The sequence below is a fragment of the Lycium barbarum genome, chromosome 8, assembly GCF_019175385.1.
Source record: "Lycium barbarum isolate Lr01 chromosome 8, ASM1917538v2, whole genome shotgun sequence".
In the NCBI taxonomy this organism is placed as follows: Eukaryota; Viridiplantae; Streptophyta; class Magnoliopsida; order Solanales; family Solanaceae; genus Lycium; species Lycium barbarum.
In genome coordinates, this window is record NC_083344.1 from 27,126,792 (window position 1) to 27,154,066 (window position 27,275).

At 38.3% G+C, this 27,275-nt stretch overlaps 1 protein-coding gene across 1 annotated transcript; it reads right to left on the reverse strand.

The window, feature by feature from the left end:
- Positions 1-10,229: 10,229 nt before the first annotated feature.
- On the reverse strand, positions 10,230-14,303 carry LOC132605038 (WAT1-related protein At2g39510-like). The gene is made up of 7 exons (XM_060318351.1): positions 14,037-14,303; positions 13,861-13,923; positions 13,652-13,768; positions 12,175-12,421; positions 11,268-11,429; positions 10,747-10,898; positions 10,230-10,600 (listed from the first exon to the last, which is right to left on the reverse strand). The coding sequence occupies exons 1-7, from the start codon at positions 14,231-14,233 to the stop codon at positions 10,420-10,422; spliced, it is 1,119 nt and encodes a 372-aa protein (XP_060174334.1). The 5' UTR covers positions 14,234-14,303; the 3' UTR covers positions 10,230-10,419.
- Positions 14,304-27,275: the final 12,972 nt, after the last annotated feature.

Genomic DNA, 27,275 nt, shown 5'->3' on the forward strand with positions numbered 1-27,275 from the left:
AAGGTTTTGTAAGACCGCCATTTATGACAAGAGAGTATGAGACTGTGGAGATGCACTCCATGATCCATTCTATAAACATATGTGGGAACCTCAAGTCAGCCAGTATCCTTCTCAAGAAACTCCATTCTATAGAGTCATAGGCCTTCCTAAGGTCAACTTTCATTACGCATCTTGCAGATAATCCTTTCCTAGAATACCATTTTAAAACTTCATGACTAAATAAGATGTTGTCAATGATACTCCTACCCTCTATGAAAGCTGACTGGGCTGAGCTCACAATGGAATTGATTAGACCTTTCATTCTATTAGTCAATATCTTGGTAATGATCTTGTACACTGTTGAGCAGCAAGCAATTGGTCTGTAATCCTTTACTTGGGTAGGTGCATTTACCTTTGGAATCAAAGTTACAGCAGTGCAACTAAAAGTTTTTAATAGCTTGCCAGAGAAGAAGAATTCCTTCACGGCCTGCACCACATCATGTTTGACCAGATCCCAATTCTGAGTAAAGAACTCTACTGGATAACCATCAACACCTGGAGCTTTATCACTAGGCATGTCCTTCACAGCATTGAAGATTTCCATCTCTGTGACAGTTTGAATTAGTGTGCATTTCTGCTGGTGTGATAAGCATGGCCCTCTTTTGATAATCTCTGAGTTGGGACATGGCAACTCCTCAGTCGTTGACGCCATAAGGTTGGAGAAAAATGATATAAACTCAGCTTCAACAAGCTTTGGATCCGTGAGCTTATTCGCTGTGGTGTCATAGATGGAAGTTATGGAGTTCCTACTTGACCTAATCTTCCACTGAGCATGGAAGTATTTGTTATTAGCATCACCACAATTTATCCAGCTGGCTCTTGACTTTTTCCTAAGTTCGTTCTCCTCAACAAAACTCCACTTCTGTATGTCCCCTAAGAGCTTCTTCTCTTCATCTATCAAAGCTTGCTGCATTGGTAAGTTAGCCAATTGAGATTGTATCACATCTAAACTTTGTCTAGACTTGTGTAATTTTTGGCTAAAAGAAGCCATATGAGTGTTCAGGTCCCTCAATGCAGATTTCAAATCCTTCAGCTTATGCCATAGCTAAAACAATCTAGTGCCCGTGTATTGCCTTGACCATACAGACTCCAAAATGTGTCTGAAATCTGGGTGTTCTAGCACTGTTTTAAAGAGTTTGAATGGTTTGGGGTGGATATTAACATGGGGTTTAAATTCAATGTATATGGGAGAATGATCTGAAGCCCCAGGATTGAGGAAATCTGCTTCCACATGCCCATATGATTGCATCCACAACATATTCCCCAATGCCCAATCGATTTTAGAGTACACCCTGTCCCTTGTTGCTGTTTGTTACAGAATGTGAAATGCCACCCTTTTGCCCTTAAGGTTGTTAACTGCAAGGCATCCACACATTCTCTGAAGTCTTTTGTCTCAGCATCAGTCACAGGGGAGCCCATCCTATCCTCTGTAGAGAGCAAAGTATTGAAGTCACCAGACAGCAGCCAAGCTCCAGTAATGTTATTTCCTAGCTGAGTTAGGTCCCTCCATAAAATTAGTCTTTCTTGAGCCTCGTTCTTTGCATACACAATAGTTACAAAAGCAGAGAAAGCATCTGTCATATTGTCCACTTTGCAATGGATGAATTGTTCTTGGACTTGCAGTACCTGGACCTGTAGGCATGGCTTCCAAAAGAGCCAAATCCTACCATTTGGGGCCATTGGATAATTGCACACAGTACTCCATCCACTACTAACTTTGCTCAGTATGTTCTGAGTTTTATTCTCTCGTACCCTTGTTTCTAAACAACCAAACAGCTCAATCTTATTCTTTTGCAAAAAGAGCTTCAGCTCCTTTTGCTTCAGGGGTTGGTTGAGCCCCCTGATATTCCATGTTGATATAATCATGGAGGGTTCCTAACAGGTGCAGGGCACCAGTCTGGCTAGTATCAGGGATTTGTAGACCATCAAATCTATTTGCAGTTTTTATAGCAGCAAACACATTTGAAGTCTCACCTGTAGCAGCAACCCCACTTATATTGGCCTGAACTGTAGGATCATTAGCTCTTGGTGCAGCATTATGCACAACAACAGCTTCAGTGGTTTGGTTCTCCTTTGCCTGCCAGTCTTGTCTCCATTTCCTCCTTCTCCTTCTATTCCTTCTTCTCTTCTTTGGAATGTCCTCAAAGTCCTCCTTCACCTGGTCTTCCCCTCCATCAACCCAACAGTCATCTTTTAGGTGCCCAAATCTCAAACAAGCAGTGCAAAATTTTGGCTTCCAGTCGTATTCTATTGGCTGATGAAAACTGCCAGCAGGAGTCTCCATTTCGAGAGAATCAAGCAATGGTTGTGAGACATCCACTTCAACAAGGACACGAGCATATGATATTCTCTCCATGTCTTCCGTAAATTTATCGGTGTATAATGGTCGACCCACAGCACTAGCAACCTTGCTTAGAGCCTCACTAGACCAATATCCAATGGGTAACCCCGGAAAAATCACCCATAGTGGAATCGAGGTCAATACATCCGAGTTAAATTCATAGTTAATTACCCAGTTTTGAAGAATCAGTGGCTTATTATGGAAGGTGTAAGGACCCCCCATCAGGACACTATCACAATCCTCAGCACTTTCGAATCTATAGATGAAATACCCAACATCATGTGCAAGGATTTGCGGTTTTGCGACAAATTTCCACGAGTGAGCCACATAATTCTCCATCGATTTCATATACGGTATATCTCCCACTACAAACCCAATCAAAGCATTTTTCCAATATAACTCCTGAGATTTGACATCCTCTTCCACTATATTAACATAAACTTTGCCTTGCTTAGTGGTCGGAGGAACATATGAGAGAGATTTACCCTTTTATGCTAGCCGATTCGCACGAAAATCTGGTTTCTCCATTGGGGTGACTTGCGTTGAGGTACCAGCATCAGAAAAGTGCAGTCGCCGAGCCGCCGGAGTAGCCTCTGGGTCTCTGTAGTCCTTTAAGTGGAAGGATTGTTGTGACTCCGAATCCGACCCCTCGTGCTCAATTTCCTCAGGAATAGATTGAAATTGAGGGGGAAAATAACTACCAAAAGTAAGAGATGGTAAATCCCTTCGTGTTCCATCAGCAGGGGTGACTAATTTTAGAGGAGATGGCAAGCTTTTTCCGGTAGCTTGCCGGTGGTTTGACATGTTTTTTCTTATTCGAGGTGCACAATAGCAGCCTTACTAAAATGCGCTGAGAGAAAAACACACGTCATCCTCGGTTCAACCTCCATGATTTTCCCTATAAGGATTGATTGAAGTTGAATTTTAAAGCTTTGAACTTAGAACATGATTTACCCCTAAAAGGGATGTTTTAAACTTGTTCTCAAAGGTTTGGATATTTGAAGTGCTTTGCCCTATGAAAGGGTTTTGGTGAGTTGAAATTTGATAAATGATTTGAGCATGATTTCTAAATTGATTAATGGCTTGATATACCCCTACTAACGGGATGATGAACATAGTTCATAATGAACTATTCTGCTTCCACGCCATGATTTGAGATTCAGCTTCCATGTCATGATTTGTGATTCGACTAATATGCCATGATTTCTATTTTTTTTTTTGCCTAGCTACTTGGGAGTAAGGGTAGCCACTATGGATCCTAGTGGGATTTTCCAAGCCATTCGGTCGGAAGAGTAGCCATAGACCGGTGCTGTTCATGCCTAGCCATTCAGGAGGAAGAGTACCATCGAGGGTCAATAGCCCCGTTGTGGTTCATACCATTCCATTCGAGAGGAAGAGTGGTCATCGAGGATTAGTAGCCCAAGGTGGTTTTTGCGTAGTTATTCGGGAAGAAGGGTAGTCATCGTGGGTTGATAGCTCCGATGTGGTGCTTCTATGCATTGTAGGGAACCTTAAGTGGTCATCCCTTCGTTATATTGATTTGGGCCTATATTGACATGTGTTATACTTTGGTTGCCTGTGAGTGGCTTGTTGATGATCTCGAGTTCATGATCGAAAAGACTTAACGTGATGAACGGTATAATAAGTTGAAATTGATATATTCCTATGTTATTGGCTTTTACTAGTGATTTTACTAAGGTTACTGGCTTTACTTTATCTTTGGATTTCGAACTGATTTTGAAAGAATTTAAGGTAACGAGAACGACTTAAGGATTCAAAGTGATTATTTCGTCTTCACTGACTTCTACTGGATATTCATAAGATGTTATCATTTGTTTGAACTGTTTCTCAATATTGTTTTCAATTACACTTATATATTTTGTTATTAACGATTGTCCCAGAGACACTCACTGAGTACTCAGGCATACCATTGTTGTTTTTTATGGTATGTTAGGTAATGAAGAAGAGCAAGTTTGTGATACGCGTACGGAGTAGGAGAACTTGCTGCTTTCTAGACTTATCGGTGAGCCCATACCCTTATTCGTGGGACAAACCATCTATCTAGTTTTACTGCTTTAGTTTCCGGGCTGTGTCCCGATGTGTTAGACTCTGTTTATGTTCTTAGAAGCTCCATAGTTAGACATTGTGTTGTGGGTAGTTTGTTGAAGTCATTATGTGTCCCAATTTGACTCCCGCTAATTTTTATAAGTATTGGTATGTCTTCAATTAGCCATAAATGACCGTTATAAATAAATGTTGAAAGATTATCAAAAGAGAGTTGACGTTTATTGATCTTATAAGGTGCTTTCGGTGTTGTTCATAGCATAAGATGGCTGTTGCGCCCAGGGTGGGTTTTAGGGCGTGACATAATCCTTGTCTACTAGAGGGATCACATCTTCTACACTGATGTTATGAGAGACCAGATCATGTAACTTTCTCACTTGAGAGTCTTTCTTCAACAAAGATACTTGATCACAATTGGGACTGCTTACTATGATAGCTTTCTGCTGATTTCCCTTCTCCGTGCAAGTATTAGTATCCTTCACAACTGCAGGACATGAGCTCACAACACCTTGTTCATTCTTTTCATCCTTCTTGTTAGTATCCTCCTTTTCTACCACTACACATTAATTTTTTGGAACTGATTTCACAGTTGTATTGAGAATATCATCTTTAATGGAAACTTCTGTGCCATCATGATTTCGTTCCTCCTCAACAGTATCAGTAGCAGATTTCCCATCTTTGTCATTAGTTTCATTCCCTTCATCTTGAGATTGTTCTTTCACTTCACCAGATTCAGGAATTCCATCATCTAATTTTATACCCACCTCTTCGACATTAATAACAGTTTACTTCTCTTTGATATTTGTAACTTCTCTTAATGGTTGATCATTCACGTCATCATTTTCAACAATGTCATCTGCTGATGCCAGCTGTTGCTCCTCAGCATCCACCGAAGTTCCAGTCTGAACACCAATATTGCTGATTTCCCCTTCTCCAACTCCGCCATTGTATCCTTTTCTTCTTCTACTCTATCACCTCACTTTTTAGAGGCAGAAGATACAATAGTCTTCACTGGATCTTCAGTAAATGATCCCATCACCCAAATCTTTGGTGTTAATATTCTCTGAATTCTCATTTTGATCCCGAGCCACGGACTTGTGCTTATCTTTGTGTCCTCCCAAATCAATCTTGTCCCCCAGCTCCATTGTGTCAGATATATTCTTATCTTGTTATTTGTCGGTATTAGATTTCTCCTCTACTTATGTACTTGCTTCTGCATTACTAACTTGTGTCTGATTCTTTTCAGTAACAATTGTAATTGTCAATATCTCAACATCTTCCTTATCAGTGCTTTTAGCAGCCACTTCTTCAACTTGTACGGACTGATTCTCCTGCCCAGCAGTTATAGACACACGATTAGCAGCATAGGTAAGGGATAAACATATATGAAAAATCAGATTTCCTAAACCTAGAGAATAAAGCAGTGGGAAATCTATCACACGTTTTCCATAAGTTGAGTTCCAAATATAACTCTACTTCTTTTCGGACTTGGACAAGATAATAACAATGATGATCGTCCAAGATTTACCAATATCGATTTATTCATCTGATAGGTCAAGTTTTACGAAATAAATAAATATCTCGTGCGAAAGTGAATTCTACTCCCGCTAGGATTAAGTATCGGACACGATACAAGAACCAACTAGCAAGATTAGATCCTTTTGCCTGTATGCAAACCAACTAAGCTACCATATTTGTTAATCATCAAAATCATAATTCAACAGAAATTAATATGCTAGGGTGGTATTTGATCGCTTGTCCTTTACTTAGTGGGTTCTGTATCTAAGCACTTGGAAGAGAAAACAAAAGGTGCTCTTTGTTCTCCGTCGTAGCTTTGTCATGTAATGTATACCTAATCAGCATTGGCATTTGACAACCACAAGCCTCCACCACCTGCCTCGTCACCACTCACAAAATTGTTGGAAAAGGAAAGAGCAAAAAGTTAAGTGGAAAGAATAATAAAGAAATGAAGCCATATGAATGTGACAACACAAAAAACGAATGCAAACCTAAGATGCGTACGCACAACTGCACAAGGGTCCTCCCCATATCATGCTCAGCCTTTATTTACCATGGGTATTGGAGGGGACTAATTTAATTAGTCAGGAAATTTCTTGCTAATAGTAAGATTAGATAAAAAATGAAACTACAAATATTTTTCCTCAAAGGCTTAAAAAATTTGTGCATGAAAGCTGTATGAAAAATGTATGATATGTGTATGTGTGAACAAAATTTTTAATATAATTTTCATATACAAAATTGTGAGCGAAAAGTCTTAAGCCTTGAATATTGTATGAAAGTTATTACAACTTTGTTGTAGTTGTATTAATTTTTCAGAAACCTAATATGAACTTTATATACAAAAAATGTGAATGAAATTCTAAGTCTTGAGCGAAATATACACATTTCATACCATTCTCATACATAAAATTTTGAGCGTAATGTTTAAGCCTTGACCGAGATATACACATTTCATACATTTGTCCTACCCAAAATTTGAGCGAACTTTTTAAGCCTTGAGCAAAATATACGCATTTCATACACAAAAATTTGAGAGATTATTTTAAGTCTTGAATGTTGTATCAAAGTTGTATATAATATTGTTGTAGTTGTATTAATTTTACAGAAATCTAACATAAACTTTATACTTGAAAATGTGAGCGAAATTTTAAGCCTTGAGCGAGATACAAATTTCATACACATAATTTTGAGCGGATTTTTTAAACCTTGAATGAGATATACACATTTTATACATTTTTCATACTATTTTCATACACTAAATTTTGAGCGAACTTTTTAAGCTTTGAGCGAGATATACACATTTTATATAACTTATACATAAATTTTTGAGCGAAATTTTTTTTTTTTTTTTTAAAATAAAAAATTAAAAGCATATTTTGTATAGGATTTGTAATGTTATATTTTGTAAATAGAAAACTATCGTCACGTTTCGTAAATGTTGTCCTTCAAACAGACTGGTCTCTAATTTTTGGCCCTCCTATTTCATGTGTTTAATTTTTGTCCCTGCTCTCATTTAATGAAAATTCACCGACCAAAATACCCTTATACATCCGACCCCATTTTCACGTTAAACAGCATCAGCAGAATTGTTGCCAACAACAGCGAATTTGTGGAGCTCAGAGTCCTCAACTCCTAAATCAGCGATTTGTGCTTTGATTAGAGAGCGCACAATTCGAAGTCGTGGTAATGAGTTGAAGCCACTTATCTCGCAATTACAAGCACCCAACAAACAGTGCCGTAACGTGAAGATGGGTGAATTGGGGTGATTGAAAGCGAAGGGGTATTAATATTATAGTATCGAGGCTTTTGTGGCGAATAGGTTGGAGGTGGCGTTAAGATTGGCGTGGTTATAATAATAATGAGAAAAAGAGAGGTGTGAAATTGAAAGATATGGCAAATGTTGTAGTTGTAGGAGCCAATGCATTCTGGAGGAAGAAAGTGCGTGTATATGGTGGGAAATTGGTCTCTGTTTGTTATTTGGTGCTACATTGCCGTATTCAATGTGTTACGTGTTTATTCAATGAGATTACTATATGTTTCGATTTGTATAAGTGGTGGCATTTCCTTTCATGGATGTAAAAAAAAAAAAATAAGTTAGTCAGATTAGGCCTCAAGACCAATTTTTATATTTCAAAGTTAGTCAGTTAGGTCTTAAGATCTATATTTATATTCTAAAGTTAGTCAAATTAAGTCTTAAAACATAACTTTAAATTCCAAAGTTAATCAAGTTAGGTCTTAAGACCGATTTTTAGATTTCAAAATTAGTCAAGTTAGACCTTAAGACATAACTTTAGATTTCAAAGTTAGTCCCAAACTTTATATTCCAATATTAGTCAAGTTAGACCTGAAGGCCTATATTTATATTTCAAAGTTAGTCAAGTTAGGTCTCAAGGTCTATCTTTATATTTCAAAGTTAGTCAAGTTAGGTCTTAACGCATAACTTTAGATTACAAAGTTAATCAAGTTAGACTTAAGATCAATCTTTATATTTCAAAGTTAGTCAACTTAGACCTAAAAACATAACTTTAGATTTTGCTGAAGAGGTGTATCCGAAGTTAATTTTTCACTTTAAGTTCAATGTTTTTTAAACAACACACTATTCAATTGATGCAGGAAAAGGGGGAATTGCATCTGGAGTAATCATTGCCAAGGTTGTTCCAGTTATTGTTTCAAATCTACTATTCATTTTTGATTTCTGGATAAGAAGTAGAGCGCTTTGCGAGAATTCAATGTGATAGGAGAAATCACCGGTAAATAGTGAAACTAATATATAGCCCGTTTGGATTGATTTATAAGTTGCTTATAAGCTGTTTTTAGCTTTTTTGAATGGTTGGCTGATCAGCTTAAAGTCATTTTATGCTTAAAATAAGCTCAAAAAAATAATTGGGCCCATTTGACTTAGCTTATCTAAAGAAGCTTATAAGCTGAAAACAACTTATAAATAAAAAAAAATAAGTTCGACTATCTCAACTTATTTTTTTTAACTTATAAACTGCAAACAGCTTATAGGCGTAAGCCCATCCAAACAGGCTCATACTCCATTTTTCTCACATCAAATCATGCTGCTTCTTTTAACAAAAGAAAAAGGAAATTAACTAGTGTCGCTTCAAGTGTCAATTCTCTAAAAAAGATCCCGACTAGGTTGAATTGTTTTTCGAATCAGCTGTAGGATAAATTGGGCCATTTGTACAAATGTTCGAATTGGATCTATCACTTCTGTAACTTTAATGATATCATTTTTTTTATTTTCTCCATTTTCTTATTGTATTTAGTGAGGTTACCTAGTTGGTTGGGTAGTTATTAAAGAAAACATTGCTTGAATAATATCAATGAAAGCTTCAAACCGTTATAGAGAAGTTGACGGCGAAATTTGAAATCTGTCATTGTTGATACTTGGATCTTCTGGGTTTGAAATCTGAATGAGGAGATAAGGATGAAGTTAGGGAAGAAGATGAGTTGGAGAAAAACATAAGCTATATGGGATGGAAAGATAATTTCGTTCATTTATTATTAACTTGAAGTGTTGAAGGGTAAAAAATAAAAATTAAAACAATAAGATAGGAGGGACGAAAATTAAAAACCAACCCAAAATAAGGACAGTTGTGCTAATGACCCTTATTGAATGAATTTGTCTTCCTACCAGTCGCCTTGTCGGGGTTTTTTTTTTTTTTTTTTTTTCTTTTTCATCCGAGCCACGTACTCAGGAAGCTAATTATTTTATTCAATGAGTTCACTAGATTAAATGTAATATATTCTACTGATATTTCCCCTCAAATAATTTTTTATCCACTAAAATAACTCAATTCAACCCGATTCGAATTTTTTTTCCAGCCAAAGTGATACGGACCCAACCCATTACCCCTTGGCTGGAAAAAAAATTAGGGTCGGGTTAGATTATTTTAGTGGGTAAAAAATTATTTGAGGGGAAAATAATTTTGAAGGGCTAGGATGATGCCACGTGGCACTGTTAGACATAAGGATATAATTGACCCATAGTATAACGGTAAGGGTATAATTGATCCTAAAGTATAACGAAGGGTATAGATGAATTATTTCCCAAAGTTCAGGGGTAATTTTGGCCCTTTTCCGTATATTCTAATAACCACGTACTTCTGTATCCCATATGTGCAAGCCATTACTGGAACAGAGTCTTATCTCTTCCTCTTTTTTTCTATCTGTCATATTGAGTAGTTAATTAGTTCAGCACCTAATTATACGCATTCAAATAAAGGACAACCATTTCATCAGCCGAAAACTAGACAGATACTTCGAAGATGCTACACCCACTTTGTCATTTCTCCAATATTTCTCTTTAATAAAGAAATGCAAAAGTAACATCCCCTCTATGTGGGGAACTTGATCTTACTTTATCTAGAACCCAACCATTAATTAGGAGTTATTATTTCTACTTATCCTTCTAACTTTAAGAGTTTAAGTCTCGCCATAATTTCTTCTTAAACAGCTTCATCTCCAACTTTTGCTTGATTTGAAGACTTTATTGCTGTTTCTTTTTCAACTGGTTCATCAGATTGAGCAGCCACTTCGCTACTGATCGATTTCGACGATTGTTGGTCCTTGCTCTTGCCCCATATTACTAAATATAGTCCAGTTACAATGATTGCCCCTCCCAAAACCCTACATTATATTAAAATGGCACCGGATTAGACAACCTCTCTTTTGCACTCAACAAAACTACTTCAAACAAAAGTCATTAATGATATCGCGATAATCATTTTATTTCAATAAAGAAGGAGGATAAAAATAAATGTATATGTACATACCTTCCCAAGTTTAGCTGCTCGGATAAAATGAATGAACCTAAGATTGCGACGATAACCATGTTTAGAGGATTAAATGCAGTTACAAAAACAGGTCCTTTTTCCTTCATTATCAATCCAGAGACATAATAGCCAACTCCAGAAGTGACCATTCCCTGCATCCATCAACACTTCTTATGAGTAACTAGTAATAGGGGATACGTAATTAAATACTCCCTCCATTCCGCAATAAGTAACTTTTAGGCTTTTTATTTTATTTCAAAAAAAGTGATGCTTTTGGATTTCAAGAAAAAACTGATCTTTTTCTTTCAAAATGTCTCTTATTTACATAATCAAGAATCATTAAGTTTTCTCTTTCTAGGCATTTAATTATGGGTAAGTTAGTAAAACCACTCCTAATTTTCTAGGAGTGAACACTTTCTTAAGGGGTGTGCATAAACCTAAAAAATCACTTATTATGGAATGGATGGAGTACGAATATGAATATGGACACATATACACTAGAGAATGTGGAAGCTGCTTACACTATAAACGTAAGATAAGAATTTAGTGTCCCAATGGATGACCCATATTGAAGTATTGCCCCTTTCAGCCACAAGCGTCAGAACAGTGCCTTGCAGAGCTCCGGACGAGCATATCAGACAAGTCAGCGATAATGCCGCAGGGTATGTCTTCAATGTTATTGCCTGTATTTTGTGCAATAAACACACATAGTATAAAATAATAAGAAAAAGAACAATGTTAACCAGGGGAAAAAAATATTCTGCTGGTCTTAACATTCACAACTGTACGTGAATTTAACTCTCCCTCAGTTTCAATTATTTTGATTTGGTGAGCTTAAGAAAAAACAAACTTTTGATATATATCCTACTACTCCCTTGTTTCAATTTATGTGAACCTATTTGACTAGACATGGAGTTTAAGAAAGAAGAAAAAACTTTAAACTTGTGGTGTTAAATGAGTCACATATGTTTCAAATGTAGAAAGAAATCGTTCTTTTTGACACAGACTAATAAGAAAATTGGTTCACATAAATTGAAACGGAGAGAGTATTAAACATGTCATAAAATCCGTGTGGATAACAAAATTTTCAATAAGAGTAAAATCAGAATTCATATATATTAAATTGCTTTCAAATTTAGAATGCATAGAAAGATACATCATACTTTGGCATGGAATAGTAAGAAAAAGTTTAACTTTATATATATACTGTCGAATCAATTTAATCAGTTATAGTGGTTGATTACAGTTGTATTTTTCAGATTACTATATCAAGATTATAATGGAAGTTTAACTATTATTGTCTGTGAATTTGACGTTTAAGAAAAATATACAGTGACACTGTAAATAACATAAACTGAAAATAGTTCCATTCTTCATTTTGGACAAGACAAAGAAAAAAGATTTTTTAATATTGATTTAGGATAGTACCTGAAGATTGTAAAAGCAGGACCAACAGATACAACCTGCGGCGATAAAGAGAGCACCCTTAATGGGTTGTAGCTCAATAGGAGAAGCACTAGTAGCAGTTGTAGTAATATTTGGGTGATGTTTGGTCCAGGGCAATCCAATTGTAGGTCCTCCAATCAGTGTCATTATCATAGCACCACCAAGTGTCACTGCTGTTCCCACTATTTTTGCTTGGCTTGGTATTCTCTTAATGTTCACCTTCTCAAGCCTACACGTTTAATTTACCCATTATTCCACATTTACCTACTCAACTAACCAACTTTCACATATACCCTTTTCCTTTCATTATTTAACGGAGTATATAATTCAAAAAATAGCCTTTTCGCACATACCAAATATACTTCTAAAACTTGTGCGTGATACTAAGCATGTTATAACACTATACGACCATGCATATTATTAAGGATAAAATAAAAATATTAAAATTAAAGAGTTTTCAATTCGTTAGAATCAAATGCTTACCGTCATGATAAAAACTGTGGCTAATCGCAAGGGCGTAACTTTATTTCTTAACTAAGTCCATCAAGCAAGCGTTACGTTGGATCGCAACTTTGACCCGGGCCACCCTAACTCCCTCGTGGACTTTGTCAAAGGCAGGATATTGGTATTCCCAACACAATTAATAGAATGAGTACTTATTTTGTCGCATTTATGCATTAATATTTGGCGTTTATATCAAATGAGCTTTTGTGTCATTAGTCTTTATGGTAAACATATAGGGAATATTTTGGACAATCAGGCGGGTCAAAACTACAATGGGCTCTTTTGTTACACGACACTGTTATTTGCTCATCTTGTCTTATCTTTTTTTTTTTTTTTTTTTTTTCTGATCCAGTAGTTCAGCTAAATTTATCGAGCGAAGTCATCTATATCTTTTTTGCTTTTTAAACATTTGTGTTTTATAGGCCTGAATGACCCCCTTCTCATGATGAGAGTGTATATAAATTGCAACTATATGAAATATAGATTAGAAGGTCTTTAATCTTCACACGTCTGCATGTTTGGAACATTTAGGTCACCCTTGAGTGGTGGATTTCTTCCAACATCCATATAAATTATAGAGAGAGATCGAAGGTCTTGTCATGCATATTTGAGCGAATAGTTGCTTAAAAAATAAAGGCCGTTAAGGTCACACATTTACATAGAATTATACTTCCTCCGTCCCCAAAAGATTGTCTTCCTTTCCTTTTTAGTCTGTCCCAAATAGATTGACACCTTTCTATAGTTAAAAACAATTCAACTTTATGAGATGATTTACAGTCACATATTGAATCACACATTTCAAAAGTCTTCCTTTATTTCTTAAATTCTGTGCAAAATCAAACTAAGACAATCTTTTTGAGACGGAGCTAGGGATTTGTTTGGCTAGTGAAAAAGGCCTTGACCCTACCAATCAAGTATAAAAAAGAAGAGAGAGAAATCAATAGTTAATTACTACCTTAATATCCAAGCCAACAAAAAGGTGAGGGCTGGAAGAACATTACACATTGCTGTTGCAAAAGTTGCAGTAGTGTATCTCAATCCCGTGTAATACAAGTTCTGGTCGATGACAGGCCTGCAAAAGAGACAGTTTTTGTTTTAGTGAAATGTTTGACAATCTGGTAGGTTGAGGAAAAAAGAGGCTAAAGTATTGTTAGAGCTGTTTACTCCACTAATCCCAGCAACATAATCTTCAAGAAAATGGATAGAGTCATTTTTGGCCTTATTTTCCTGTGTGTTAAAACAACCAGAGAGAAACATTAATTAGCTTTTAACCAAAATAACTTCATCTAAATAAAAACAAAGTTGCACTGCATGAATATATGTACATATAGGATGGTGACCTTTCTAAGAGGAAGGCAAAAGGAGCAAAGACAATAGTGGCAAAGGCATTTCTGTAGACGGCAAAGGTGAAATGGCTCATGCCATGATTTAGAGCATTTTTAGCTATTATGGCTGATCCTGCATATCCAAACTGCAACAATATCACTGTCAAATATGGTTTTCCTTCCTTCACTAACTTCAATAACCTTGTTGGCATGCTTCTTTTTAATTTGTATACTAATCACTAGCTTTCTTTAATTATAAAAGGATAGAGTTTTGGTTTTTGTCTTCTTTCACAAACCCTGTCTTGTGGTGTTATATATAGGCGCCAAATAAAGCTATCTAAGCACGTCTCCACATCTTAACTCTATATATGGACTCCACTATCGTCTTATATAATGGAATCGTTCATTCATCAAACACTTCCATTCTTCTACATAATGACTAACTAATTTAAAAGTTTGTTATCATGATACTAAACTGATAAGTTATCTTTCTCGAACAATTTAACTATGGGAAACTTCACGTAACCTTCGGCCAATTAATTTACCAACATGGTCAAAGTATACACTACATATATACTTTAGCTTTATATGTTGTGTATAGGTATGTATATTTTATGTATAGTACTATATGCATATTATATGTATAGTATATATATATATATATATATATATATATATATATTTAGTATAAAGTATACACTACCTATAAACTGTGTACGTATTTTGGAAACTAGGCGGCCGAATGGTATTTTGGCTGTAATTTTCTCTTTAAATATGTTAATTTACAGGTGAATAAAAGGTTTTCAAACATTTCTTAAGTACGTTATATATGCCATGAATCAAATTATGTCTACGTTACAGAATATTTTTTAGGTTTACTATTTCGGAAATGAAACAATAAGCAATTTAATTTTTTAAAAGAAGTGGAAGCATATTCATTTTAGATAAGTAAGATCCAAACCTGGAGCATTTTAAACATAAAATATGGCAAGACATTGATGCTGACAAGGGAGATTAAAGCGTCACAACAATGCACTAAACCAAACATGTCTTCTTAGTGGACATTCAGCTTGGACATTATATTAAATTCTTTCAAAAATGATAACAGCAAATCAGAGCACTGCTCAATGAGTTTTACTTATGTTATGTAGAAGAAAATCGGATTATAAAAATCAGAAATCTGTACATTTATTGGATGAGGTTAGCTCTTCCTCACTTGTATATCTATATGAATTGTTAGCCATCATGTGTACACCACTTTGCTATTTGGAGTTCACTTCAAGAAAACTGGGAAATTCAAGTTGGGTTCAACGTTGCTTTCTTTTATAAAATTTAGTGATTTTGTTAGACGTGTTGTTACTAGGGTCTATAACCGCGGAGAGAAGGGTGAGAATAAGGCGTAGATGTAACTATTTTATTTAATAATATCCATGTGTATGTATTTATACTAGTCTCTGGTAACGTGTGTTCACGTTTATCTCAAGATACATATTACAAAGTTTGTATCGTAAATGAAAAAAATTAAATTCCTGATGAAAATCTGATCTCCCATTCCACCAGGTATACAAACTTCCTGAAAATCCCAGATCTATTAACTGGCAAGTATCTATTCAGTGTATGAAGTATTTTGTTTTTGAAATCTGCACTGGTAATCCACCATACTTCTCATCATGATTAGCGGTAATCACATTGAAATCAACCCCACTAGCCATGACAAAGTCATATTTGCTGCAATGTAGTGAATATCATCCCATAAAGACACCCGTGTATTCTTATCAGTGCTAGCATATACAATTGTAACATAAAGTTCCTGGCTATCATCTATATTGGTGAGTTTCAAAGGATAGTAGTTGCTCATTGTCCATATTTACTTCCATTTGCATGCTTTCATCCACAAATATTCAGATTTTGCCATTAAAGTTGTTACACCTCGGAAATTTCTCCGTGAACGTACAACGAATAGACCAACAAAATGTATGAGTGTGCGATGTTTTACTAAGTAGGGAATGACTAATTATGAATTTTGGAAAGGAGAAAGTTACAGATTTGCACTTTGACCCAGTGGGTCGTAAAATAGAATACGACCCCCCGTAAAGTGTTTTACGGACCGTAAACTGCCATCGTCCTTCAACATTCCAAAAACTTCAACTTTCTGCCAAATGACGAAATGGTTAAATACGACTCAGAATACGGACCGTAAATCGAAATACGGCCCGTAAACTGCGACCGTAAACCACCATGACTCCTGCAAACCTTTCTGTTTCTAATACGCTTAAATACGGTCGTGAAGGATGGACCGTAAACCAGAATACGGCCCGTAAACTGAGTTTACGGCTACTGTGCACCCGACTACTGTTCATTAAAAATCAGGTTTTGAGTTATTAAAAGGGACCCTAAGCTCATTTATTCATTTCTCATCTACACGACTCAAGAAGTCTCTAGAACACTCTAAACACTTCATTCACAAGGATTCAAGAGAACCAAAGGAAAATCAAGGTCAATAACATCAAAACCATGGAATCAAGAGTGTGAAACTCATCAAAGTTCATCTACACCAAGAAATTGCAAAGGAAGTGAAGTAGGGTTTTTGGCATAGAAGAGTATTGCTACTCAAGGCTCATTCCTACCACATCTAAGGTATGTTTTATGACTTTCTCATGATGATTGAAGTATTTATACGTTGAAACACTTGGATTATAGAAGAGAGTAGTAAATGGGTCATAAAATGTGAATAGTTCCGTAGTTGAATGATAGTTGGATTGAATTATGAATGTTGATGAGTTGGGAGTATAAATATGTTATAAATGACGTGTAGACCATAAAACAGGTGTGATGTATGAGAAAATGTGATGATGAGCTAAAACCCATAAATGTGGAGAAATTGGAGAAAAATGGTGGAATGTGGTAAATGTAGATAAATGACGATTGTTGATACGATATTGTGAGTGTTGTTGTGAATGTTTGGTAGTTGAAACGAAACATGGGAAAAGTAGTAGAAACAAAGGAAATGCTGCCCAATTTTCCCTAGAAAATAGTCACGCGTTCTTATAGTCGATTAACTGACGTTGATGCGAATTCTCTTGAAGGTAAAGACGCGAATATTGAAGAAGAACGATCAAGCGGTAGAATAGCTAAAGGAAAAGGTATGTAAGGCTAGTCCTTTATTTCCAAGGCATGAATCCTATGATATGATATTATTTCCCCTACATTTCCATGGCTTCCTTATATTTCGGAACCAAGAGCCTATGTTCATGGATATCCACGTGAGATATGGATAAGAGACATGTTACGAGCACGATAACGGAGATGGTAAGCTTAAGACTAAATATTATAGAGTTCATGGTATAATGTTTAAACAAAGCTAAAGACATTAACTACGATCTATTGGTAATGCTTGATGTATACACTCACCTTATATACTAATCCCTTCAAGGTGATGCGGAATACCTATGAATGCTCCATAATATACTCGGGGGTTCTCGACCTTACGTCTCCCCGACATTGTTATAGATTGTTCTTAAGCCTCAATGCATGTCCTATGACCACTGTTTCGAGAAACTACGAGTCTATGTTCATAAAGGATTTCATGTGAGATAAAGGTAAGAGATACGCTATAGAAACGATAATGGAAATGATGATCTTAAGCCCAAAGATTATAAAGACTATCATGCGATACTTATACGAAATTCGTGCTACGAATACGATGTGATTTTCATAGATTGTCTTTAAATTTAAATGTGTGCATTAATGAAAGGTTACGATACGCCTATAAGATGTATATGATGACAATGATGATGATGAGATATACTGATCCTTGTTATGATGTATGTGATGTGGTCGAGCTACTACGTGGCCGAATACGGAAGATATGTATGTGATATTGTCGAGCCACTACGTGGCCGAATACGGATACTGTCGAGCCACCACGTGGCCAAATACGGATAATGTTTTATGTGTATGAGAAGCTGCGGTACTACGATGATGAATTATGTGACATGATGATGTATACGCTATGATGGTTCATGTACGACGATTATGTATATGTGATATATGTATGAAATGTATTCATCCTTGAAGGTCGCGCAGGTTTTGCCTTCACCTCATGACTTATGATTTCTCTATTATGTTTGTTTCATTCATGCCTTACATACTCAGTACAATATTCGTATTAACGTCCGTTTTCTTTGGACGCTGTGTTCATGCCCACAGGTAGACAGGGAGACGGCGCAGACCTTTAGGAGCTATCAGCAGATTTGCAAAAGCACTCCATTATTCCGAAGGTGCTAATCGGGTTTATACTTTTGTGTATATATATATATATGTATAAGTATTTTGGGCACGACGGGGTCTTGTCCCGTCCATATGTCTAGTACTCTAGTGGAGGCTCGTGGATACGTATGTGTGGGTTATATGGTCTCACAAGGTCACTACTGTATATATGTAGATATGTGTGCATTATCTTTTGATAGCCAAAGGGCTTATGTATATAAAAGTATTTATGTTCTTTAATGAAAATGATTTTCTTATGATTATGAGATTATGAACGAAAAATGAGGCTTAATGAGTATGATGAGTACGTAGTAGAACTGTCACGACCCAACTAGGGGCCGCGACGGGTACCCGGAGCTAGCTACCGAGCACCGCTCGCTCTACTACTGATCTTACTCATTTAATGCTCTTTTGCAAATTTTTATACATGAAAGTATAAGAAAACATATTTTGTATAGAAACGTAAATGCTTTATATCCATTTCCCTCTCGGCCATCAAAATATATATATATATACGTGATAACATCTTGTGAGACCATCTAACCCACACTGCGTATCTACGAGCCTCTACTGACATAATGTATATATATAGACGGAACAAGACTCCGTCGTGCCCAAAATATGCATATGTACCAAAAGAATGACCATAAGCACCTCCGAACAATGGAGCGCTCTCTATCAGCTGACAGCTACTGAGGATCTGGGCCAAGCTCACCTCCCTGTCTACATGTGGGCATGAACACAGCGTCCAAAGAAAACGGACGTGTTACACCTCGGAAATTTCTCCGTACTTGTATGATGAGTGGAATGATGAAAAGTTGAGTGAATGATGTTTTATTAAGTCGGGAATGGCTAATTAAGAATTTTTGGAAATAAGAAAGTCGCGGAAAATTTTTCAGCCCAGTGGTCGTATATGGCACTATACGGCCCGTAAAGTGGTTTACGGACAGTATAGTGCAATCATCCTCCAGCTTGTCAAAAATCCCAACTTTCTGTAAATGTTGAAAATGGTTAAATACGACCCAGTTTACGGCCCGTAAACTGGTTTACGGACCGTAAACCAGGTCGTAAACTACCATGTCCATCAGCCAAAACTTTCTGTCTTTAAAATGGTTAATACGACCACAGTGGACGGACCGTAAATCAAAATACGGTCCGTATATGGTGGTTTACGACCACTGTTCATCCCGACAAATTTTCAGTAAAGACCAGATTTTGTGATTTTAAAAAGGGACTTAGACTTCATATTATTTCATTATTCATCCAACAACTCAAGAGACCTCTAGAACATTCCAAATAATTCCTCCACAAGAATTCAAGAGAATTAAAAGGAATATCAAGATCAACAACACTAATTTCATGGAATCAAGTGTAAGAACACATCAAAGGATCTTCTAAGTCAAGAAATTCCCAAGAAGGTGGAACTAGTGTTTTGGCTAATTGAAGTATTTCCACTTAAGGATTGTTCAACCATCATCCAAGGTAAGTTTCATGACTATTCCATGTTGTTTGAAGTATTGGAAAGCTTAGACACTTGAAATGTAGAAGAACATAGAAATGGGTCATTATTGAGTGAATAGTGACATAAATGAATGATAGTGGAATTGAACTATGAATATTGAAGTATTGTGAGTACTAATACGTTGTAAATGATGTTTATATCATGAAACAAGCATTAAATGCATGAAAACGCAAGGATGAGCTAGAAGTAGACATAAGGGAAAATTGGAGGAAAATGGTGGATTTTGCCAAATGTACGTAAATGACGATTGTCGATGACGATATTGCGAGCAACATTATGAATGTTGGGAGTTGATATAAAACATGAGAAAAATGGTATGAGCAAAGGAAGCGTTGTCCGACTTTTCTTAGAATTAGCGATGTGTTCTTGTAGTTAGTTTACTAATGTTGATACGGATTCTCTTATGAAGGTAACGACGTGATATCGACGGAGAACAAGTGAGCGATATCTTAGCTAAACGACCAAGGTATGTGAGGATAGTCCTTCTTTCTAATGGCATGAATCTTTTAACTTGAATCCTTATTCCTTTTATGAGTTCTTACATTCTAAGAAGTTAAAAGCTCATACTTATGAATGTCTATATGAGATAAGTTATACGATATGATGACACTAGAATGATGATGATGTTATTCCTTGCCTACACTCACCTTATGTACTATTCCTTTCAAGGTGAGGCAGAATGTCCATGATGGTTCCATAATGTAATCGGGGGATCACGACCTTACGTCACCCCGATAGAGTAAAGTTGATCATGAGTCTTATATACGCATTATGATAAGATAAGTATTTTATGACAAGCATATTACTATGAGTATTTACGTTAAGCATGTCATGATTGCATTCACACCGGGCCTAGTTGGCCGGGCAGACACCGCTTCGGCGGGCGGCGATACGGATACACCACGACCTACGGGCGTGGGCAGACACCACTAGTGGGTGGCATGAGATGGTACCCCGGACGCGGGAGGCCTGGACGCGGGCTAATGTTATTGATTATCACACCGTTCTGACATGGACGGGCAGCTTGCATATGATGCATACATGTCATGATGATGAGTATGAGTAAGATAGCATGCATTACTTCATTTATGATTATCAGTCAGATCCAGATGTCTCATGTTGATGTTATCCTCATATTATTGATGTTTCCTTTCATTATGTATGCCTCTCATACTCGGTACAATATTCGTACTGACGTCCTTTCATCGGACGCTGTGTTCATGCCTACAAGTAGACAGGGAGGAGAGCTTGGCCCAGGTCCTCAGTAGCTGTCAGTTGATTGATAGCACTCCATCGTTCGGAGGTGCTTATGGCTATTCTTTTGATGTACATTCATATATGCATATTTTGAGCATGACGGAGTCTTGTTCCGTCTATGTATTCATTATGTTAGTAGAGGCTCGTAGATACGCAGTGTGGGTTAGATGGTCTCACAAGATGTTTTCATATGTATGTATATTATTTTGATGGCCAAGGGGGCAAATGTATATAAAGTATTTATATTTTGATTAAATATGATTTTCCTACAATTGGTATGTAAAATTGATAAAAGAGTATTAAATGAGCGAGACAAGCAGTAGAGTAAGCGGTGCTCGGTAATTGCTCCGGGTACCCGTCGCGGCCCCTAGCTGGGTCGTGACAGAAGTGGTATCAGAGCAGTTCGCCCTAGGAAGTGTCTACGAGCCGTGTCTAGTAAAGTCTTGTTTATGGTGTGTTGCGCGCCATGCTAATAAACAAGAGGCTACCGGGCATTTAGGAAAATGACCATCTTTCTTCTCATGAGATCGTGCGATAGAGCCATGTCTAGTATTATATCATTCCTAAAAGTGCGTTATGGTTTCAGAAAATGCCGCCGAAAGGAAAAGTTACATCTGCCCAAAAAGGCAAAGCTACGACGAAGAAGCGGGCAGAAAGGGAGCCTCCGGCGGAGGTAGAGGAAAGTGAATCGCAACGTGAGGCCGTGCCCAATGTAGAAGAGCAGGGAGGAGCCTCAGCTCCGATTCCTCCACCGGGTGCTTCGGGTCAACAAGTGTCCGAGGCCATACATTTATTGACGCAGTTGGTTGCCGCTCAGGCACAACGACAGAATGCGGGCCCAAGTGATCGTTCAGCTAGTACAAGAGTCCGTGATTTCCTTACTCTAAATCCTCCAGCATTTTTCGGGTCGAAGCCGGATGAGGACCAACAAGGTTTTATCGATGAGATGTTGCAGACGCTGAAACTTATGCATGCTTCTGAGACCGAATCCGTGGAGTTGGCCTCATATAGACTTCGCGACGTGGCGGTACTATGGTATAAGAATTGGGTGAAAAGAAGAGGAGAGAATGCTCCACCTCCCGTGTGGCAAGAGTTTGCAGATGCCTTTATTCGTCACTACTTGCCACCTGAAGTCCGCCGAGCTAGAGCGGACAGGTTCTTGAATTTGAAACAAGGAAGCATGAGTGCCCGAGAGTATAGTATGCAATTCAACTCATTGGCCCGGTATGCTCCGACTATGGTAGCTGGCATGGGAGACCGAGTCTATAGATTTGTGAGTGGTTTAGGACCACACTTGTTCAGAGATTGCCTGACAGCCTCTTTGCAAGACGGGATGGATATTTCCCGGATACAGGCTCATGCTCAGAACCTCGAGGAACGACAACGACAGTAGAGAAGTGATCGTGATGGTGACAAAAGACAAGGTAAGAGGGATAGATCTATGGGGGAGAGCAGTGAGTACTGAGGGGGACCGAGACAGACATATTCTAGGCACTCAGGTCAATCAGTGACTAGTGCACCTCCTAGATTCTCAGATAGGAGGGTTGATCGTTCTACTCAGTCAGGGCAGGGGCAGAGTTCGAGGGCCTCAGATTCGCAGTCTAGGGGAGACTTTAGCCAGAGGAGACCTCCAGTACTGCGGTGTAGCCAGTGTGGCAAATTTCATTCCGGACAGTGTCGTCAGGGTTCAGATGCTTGTTATGCTTGCGGGCAGGTTGGTCATATGATGAGAGATTTCCCTTCAGCGAGAGATAGAGCGGGGACTCAGCCCACAGGTTCAGCAGTGGGGTCTTCTTCAGCACGCCCGACAGCACAGACTCCTCAGACTACAGCAGGCAGAGGCAGAGGTAGAGGGGGAGCATCCACTTCAGGTGCTGTTCAGCCCCGTATGTATGCTTTAGCTGGGCGATAGGATCTTGAGTCTTCCCCAGATGTTGTCACAGGTACCTTGACTATATTTTCCCGTGACGTATATGCTCTGATTGATCCAGGTTCTACCTTCTCATATATTACTCCGTATATCGCTGATTGTGTTAGGGTAAGACCTGAGCCAATTAAACCTTTCGAGGTATTCACTCTGGTTGGTGATCCTGTAATAGCGAGGCAAGTATATCAGAACTGTGTAGTCATTATATGTGATCGTCAGACAAGGGCTAATTTGATTGAACTTGAGATGATAGATTTTGACGTAATTATGGGTATGGACTGGTTGGCATCATGCTATGCTAATGTTTGTTGCCGGACAAAGGTAGTTCGATTCCAATTTCCGGGAGAGCCCATACTCGAGTGGAAGGGTAATACAGCTTCCCTAAAGGGTAGGTTTATTTCCTACCTTAAGGCGAGAAAGATGATAGTCAAAGGTTATATTTGTCATCTAGTTCGGGTTCATGACACGGAAGCGGAAGTGCCAACTTTCCAGTCTGTCCCGGTAGTGAATGAATTCCCAGATGTGTTTCCCGACGAGTTACCAGGCCTTCCTCCAGAAAGGGAGATCGACTTTGCTATTGATGTACTACCAAACGCCGAGCCTATTTCTATTCCTCCATATCGAATGGCTCCAGCAGAACTGAAAGAGCTAAAAGCACAGCTAAAAGATTTACTTGAGAAGGGGTTTATAAGGCCTAGTTCCTCGCCATGGGGAGCACCAGTCTTGTTCGTAAGGAAGAAAGACGGTTCGTTACGAATGTGTATTGATTACAGACAGCTGAACAAAGTGACGGTGAAGAACAGATATCCCCTTCCTAGAATTGACGACTTGTTCGATCAATTGCAAGGTGCTAAATGGTTCTCCAAGATAGATCTAAGATCGGGTTATCATCAGGTGAGAATTAGGGAAGAAGATATTCCCAAGACTACCTTCAGGACAAGGTATGGCCACTACGAGTTTCGAGTAATGTCGTTCAGGTTGACGAATGCCCCGGCGGTGTTCATGAATTTAATGAATAATGTGTTCAGGCCATTTTTGGATCTTTTTGTGATAGTGTTTATCGACGATATCGTGGTATATTCTCGCACAAAATCAGAACATGCAGATCATCTAAGAATTGTTCTTGGCGTTCTTCGAGATCGGGAATTGTATGCAAAGTTTTCGAAGTGCGAGTTTTGGCTGAACTCAATGGCATTTCTAGGCCATGTTATTTCAGATGATGGAATCCGAGTCGACACTCAGAAAATAGATGCTGTGAAGACTTGGCCAAGACCTACGACGCCTACAGAAGTTTGTAGTTTCCTTGGGTTAGCAGGATACTATAGAAGATTTGTAGAGGGCTTCTCATCTATTTCAGCCCCATTGACAAAGTTAACCCAGAAGTCGGCTAAATTCCAATGGAGTGATGCCTGTGAGCGTAGATTCCAAGAGCTGAAAACACAGGTTGACCTCAGCGCCAGTGCTAACACTTCCAGAAGGATCAGATGGCTATGTAGTATATTATGACGCCTCCGGTGTGGGATTAGGATGTGTATTGATGCAGAATGGGAAAGGTATTGCATATGCTTCGAGACAGTTGCAAAAACTTGAACAGAATTATCCCACTCATGATCTTGAGCTAGCTGCGGTCATTCATGCATTGAAAATATGGAGACACTACTTATATGGTGTGCACGTGGACATCTATACGAATCACAAAAGCCTTCAATATATTTTCAAACAGAAGGAGTTGAACCTGCGGCAAAGGAGATGGTTAGAATTACTGAAGGATTATGATGTGAACATTCTATATCATCCAAGGAAGGCGAATGTAGTAGCAGATGCACTTAGCTGCCGATCGATGGGTAGTTTATGTGGAGTTCCTTCGGAAAAGCGAGAAATGGTTCGTGAAGTCCATCGGTTTGCAAGTCTCGGCGTACGGCCCATTGATTCAGGAGATGCAAGTATTAGCGTCAATGACCCCACAGTTTCATCACTGATTCTAGAAGTGAAGGAACGGCAATATGAAGATCTTCAGTTAAGCCACTATCGAGATCTAGCCCATGGAAAGGAAAAGTCTCTATTCGAAGTTTCCATAGAAGGGGTTCTTAGATATCGAGACTGGTTATGTTTACCGAATATAGCAAACTTGCGCCAACGGATTTTAGAGGAAGCACATTATTCCCGGTATTCTATTCATCCAGGTGCGACCAAGATGTACCACGATCTCAAATTGATATATTGGTGGGATGGCATGAAGCGAGACACAGCAGAATTTGTAGCACAGTGCCCAAATTGCCAGCAAGTGAAGGCCGAGCATCAAAAGCCAGGGGGCTTATTGCAAGCAATGGAAATTCCTACGTGGAAATGGGAAGAAATTAACATGGATTTTGTGGTAGGATTACCACGTACGCGAGGGAAGTATGATTCTATATGGGTGATCGTGGATAGACTCACGAAAGCAGCTCATTTTCTCCCCGTTAGAACCACATATTCAGCGGAAGATTATGCTAAATTGTATCTCAAGGAGATTGTGCGACTTCACGGTATTCCTTTGGCCATTATCACAGACAGAGGGGCACAGTTCACAGCCAAGTTCCGGAAGTCCTTTCAAGAAGGTCTAGGTACCCAAGTTAAGCTCAGCACGGCGTTCCATCCGCAGACTAACGGACAAGCCGAGCGCACTATTCAGACCTTAGAGGATATGCTATGGGCATGTGTATTGGACTTTGGCGGTAGTTAGGATGAGCATTTGCCTCTTATTGAATTTGCCTATAATAACAACTATCATTCCAGCATTCAAATGGCCCCGTATGAAGCCTTATATGGAAGAAAATGCAGATCTCCAATTGGATGCTTTGAAACCAGAGAAGTACAATTGATAGGCCCCGACTTGATCCAACAAGCAGTTGAAAAGGTTAAAGTGATTCGAGACCGACTGTTAACAGCTCGAAGTCGCCAAAAGTCTTATGCAGATAATCGCCGACGAGATTTGGAATTTCAGGTGGGCGATTGGGTGTTCCTGAAGGTATCGCCGATGAAAGGAGTGATGAGATTTGGCAAGAAGGGAAAGCTAAGTCCCAGATATATCGGACCCTACCAAATCATTCGCAAGGTGGGTCGAGTAGCCTACGAATTGGACTCGCCTTCAGAGCTCGAATCCGTGCATCCAGTATTCCATGTTTCGATGCTCCGCAAGTGTATTGGAGACCCAACAAGAATAGTTCCAATTGATGATGTGCAAGTAACAGAGGAGCTAACATACGAGGAAATGCACATTGCCATTTTGGATAGATAAGTACGAAGGCTTCGGAATAAAGAGGTTGCTTCAGTCAAAGTTCTATGGCGGAACAATAATTGGGAAGAAATGACTTGGGAAGCAGAGGAGAAGATGAAATCTATGTACCCCCATTTGTTCCAATCCCCAGAAGAGATTCAAGATGAGACGTCGATGGTGTAAGGTATGTATGTTTTAATTTTATGTTTTTGGTCGTGTGTGGCCATAAATGTGTTGATATTGTGATATAGCCCTGTGAGGCGAAGATATTGTGGGTTGTTGTAATGGAAAGGTAGTATCCAAATTACAAAGGAAACTCTGACAAAATTTTCCCAGAATCCCCGAGTGTCGAACATTCGAGGACGAATGTTCCAAAAGGCGGGAAGAATGTTACACCTCGGAAATTTCTCCGTACTTGTATGATGAGTGGAATGATGAAAAGTTGAGTGAATGATGTTTTATTAAGTCGGGAATGGCTAATTAAGAATTTTTGGAAATAAGAAAGTCGCGGAAAATTTTTCAGCCCAGTGGTCGTATATGGCACTATACGACCCGTAAAGTGGTTTACGGACCGTATAGTGCAATCGTCCTCCAGCTTGTCAAAAATCCCAACTTTCTGTAAATGTTGAAAATGGTTAAATACGACCCAGTTTACGGCCCGTAAACTGGTTTACGGACCGTAAACCAGGTCGTAAACTACCATGTCCATCAGCCAAAACTTTCTGTCTTTGAAATGGTTAAACACGACCACAGTGGACGGACTGTAAATCAAAATACGGTCCGTATATGGTGGTTTACGACCACTGTTCATCCCGACAAATTTTCAGTAAAGACCAGATTTTGTAATTTTAAAAAGGGACTTAGACTTCATATTATTTCATTATTCATCCAACAACACAAGAGACCTCTAGAACATTCCAAATAATTCCTCCACAAGAATTCAAGAGAATTAAAGGGAATATCAAGACCAACAACACTAATTTCATGGAATCAAGTGTAAGAACACATCAAAGGATCTTCTAA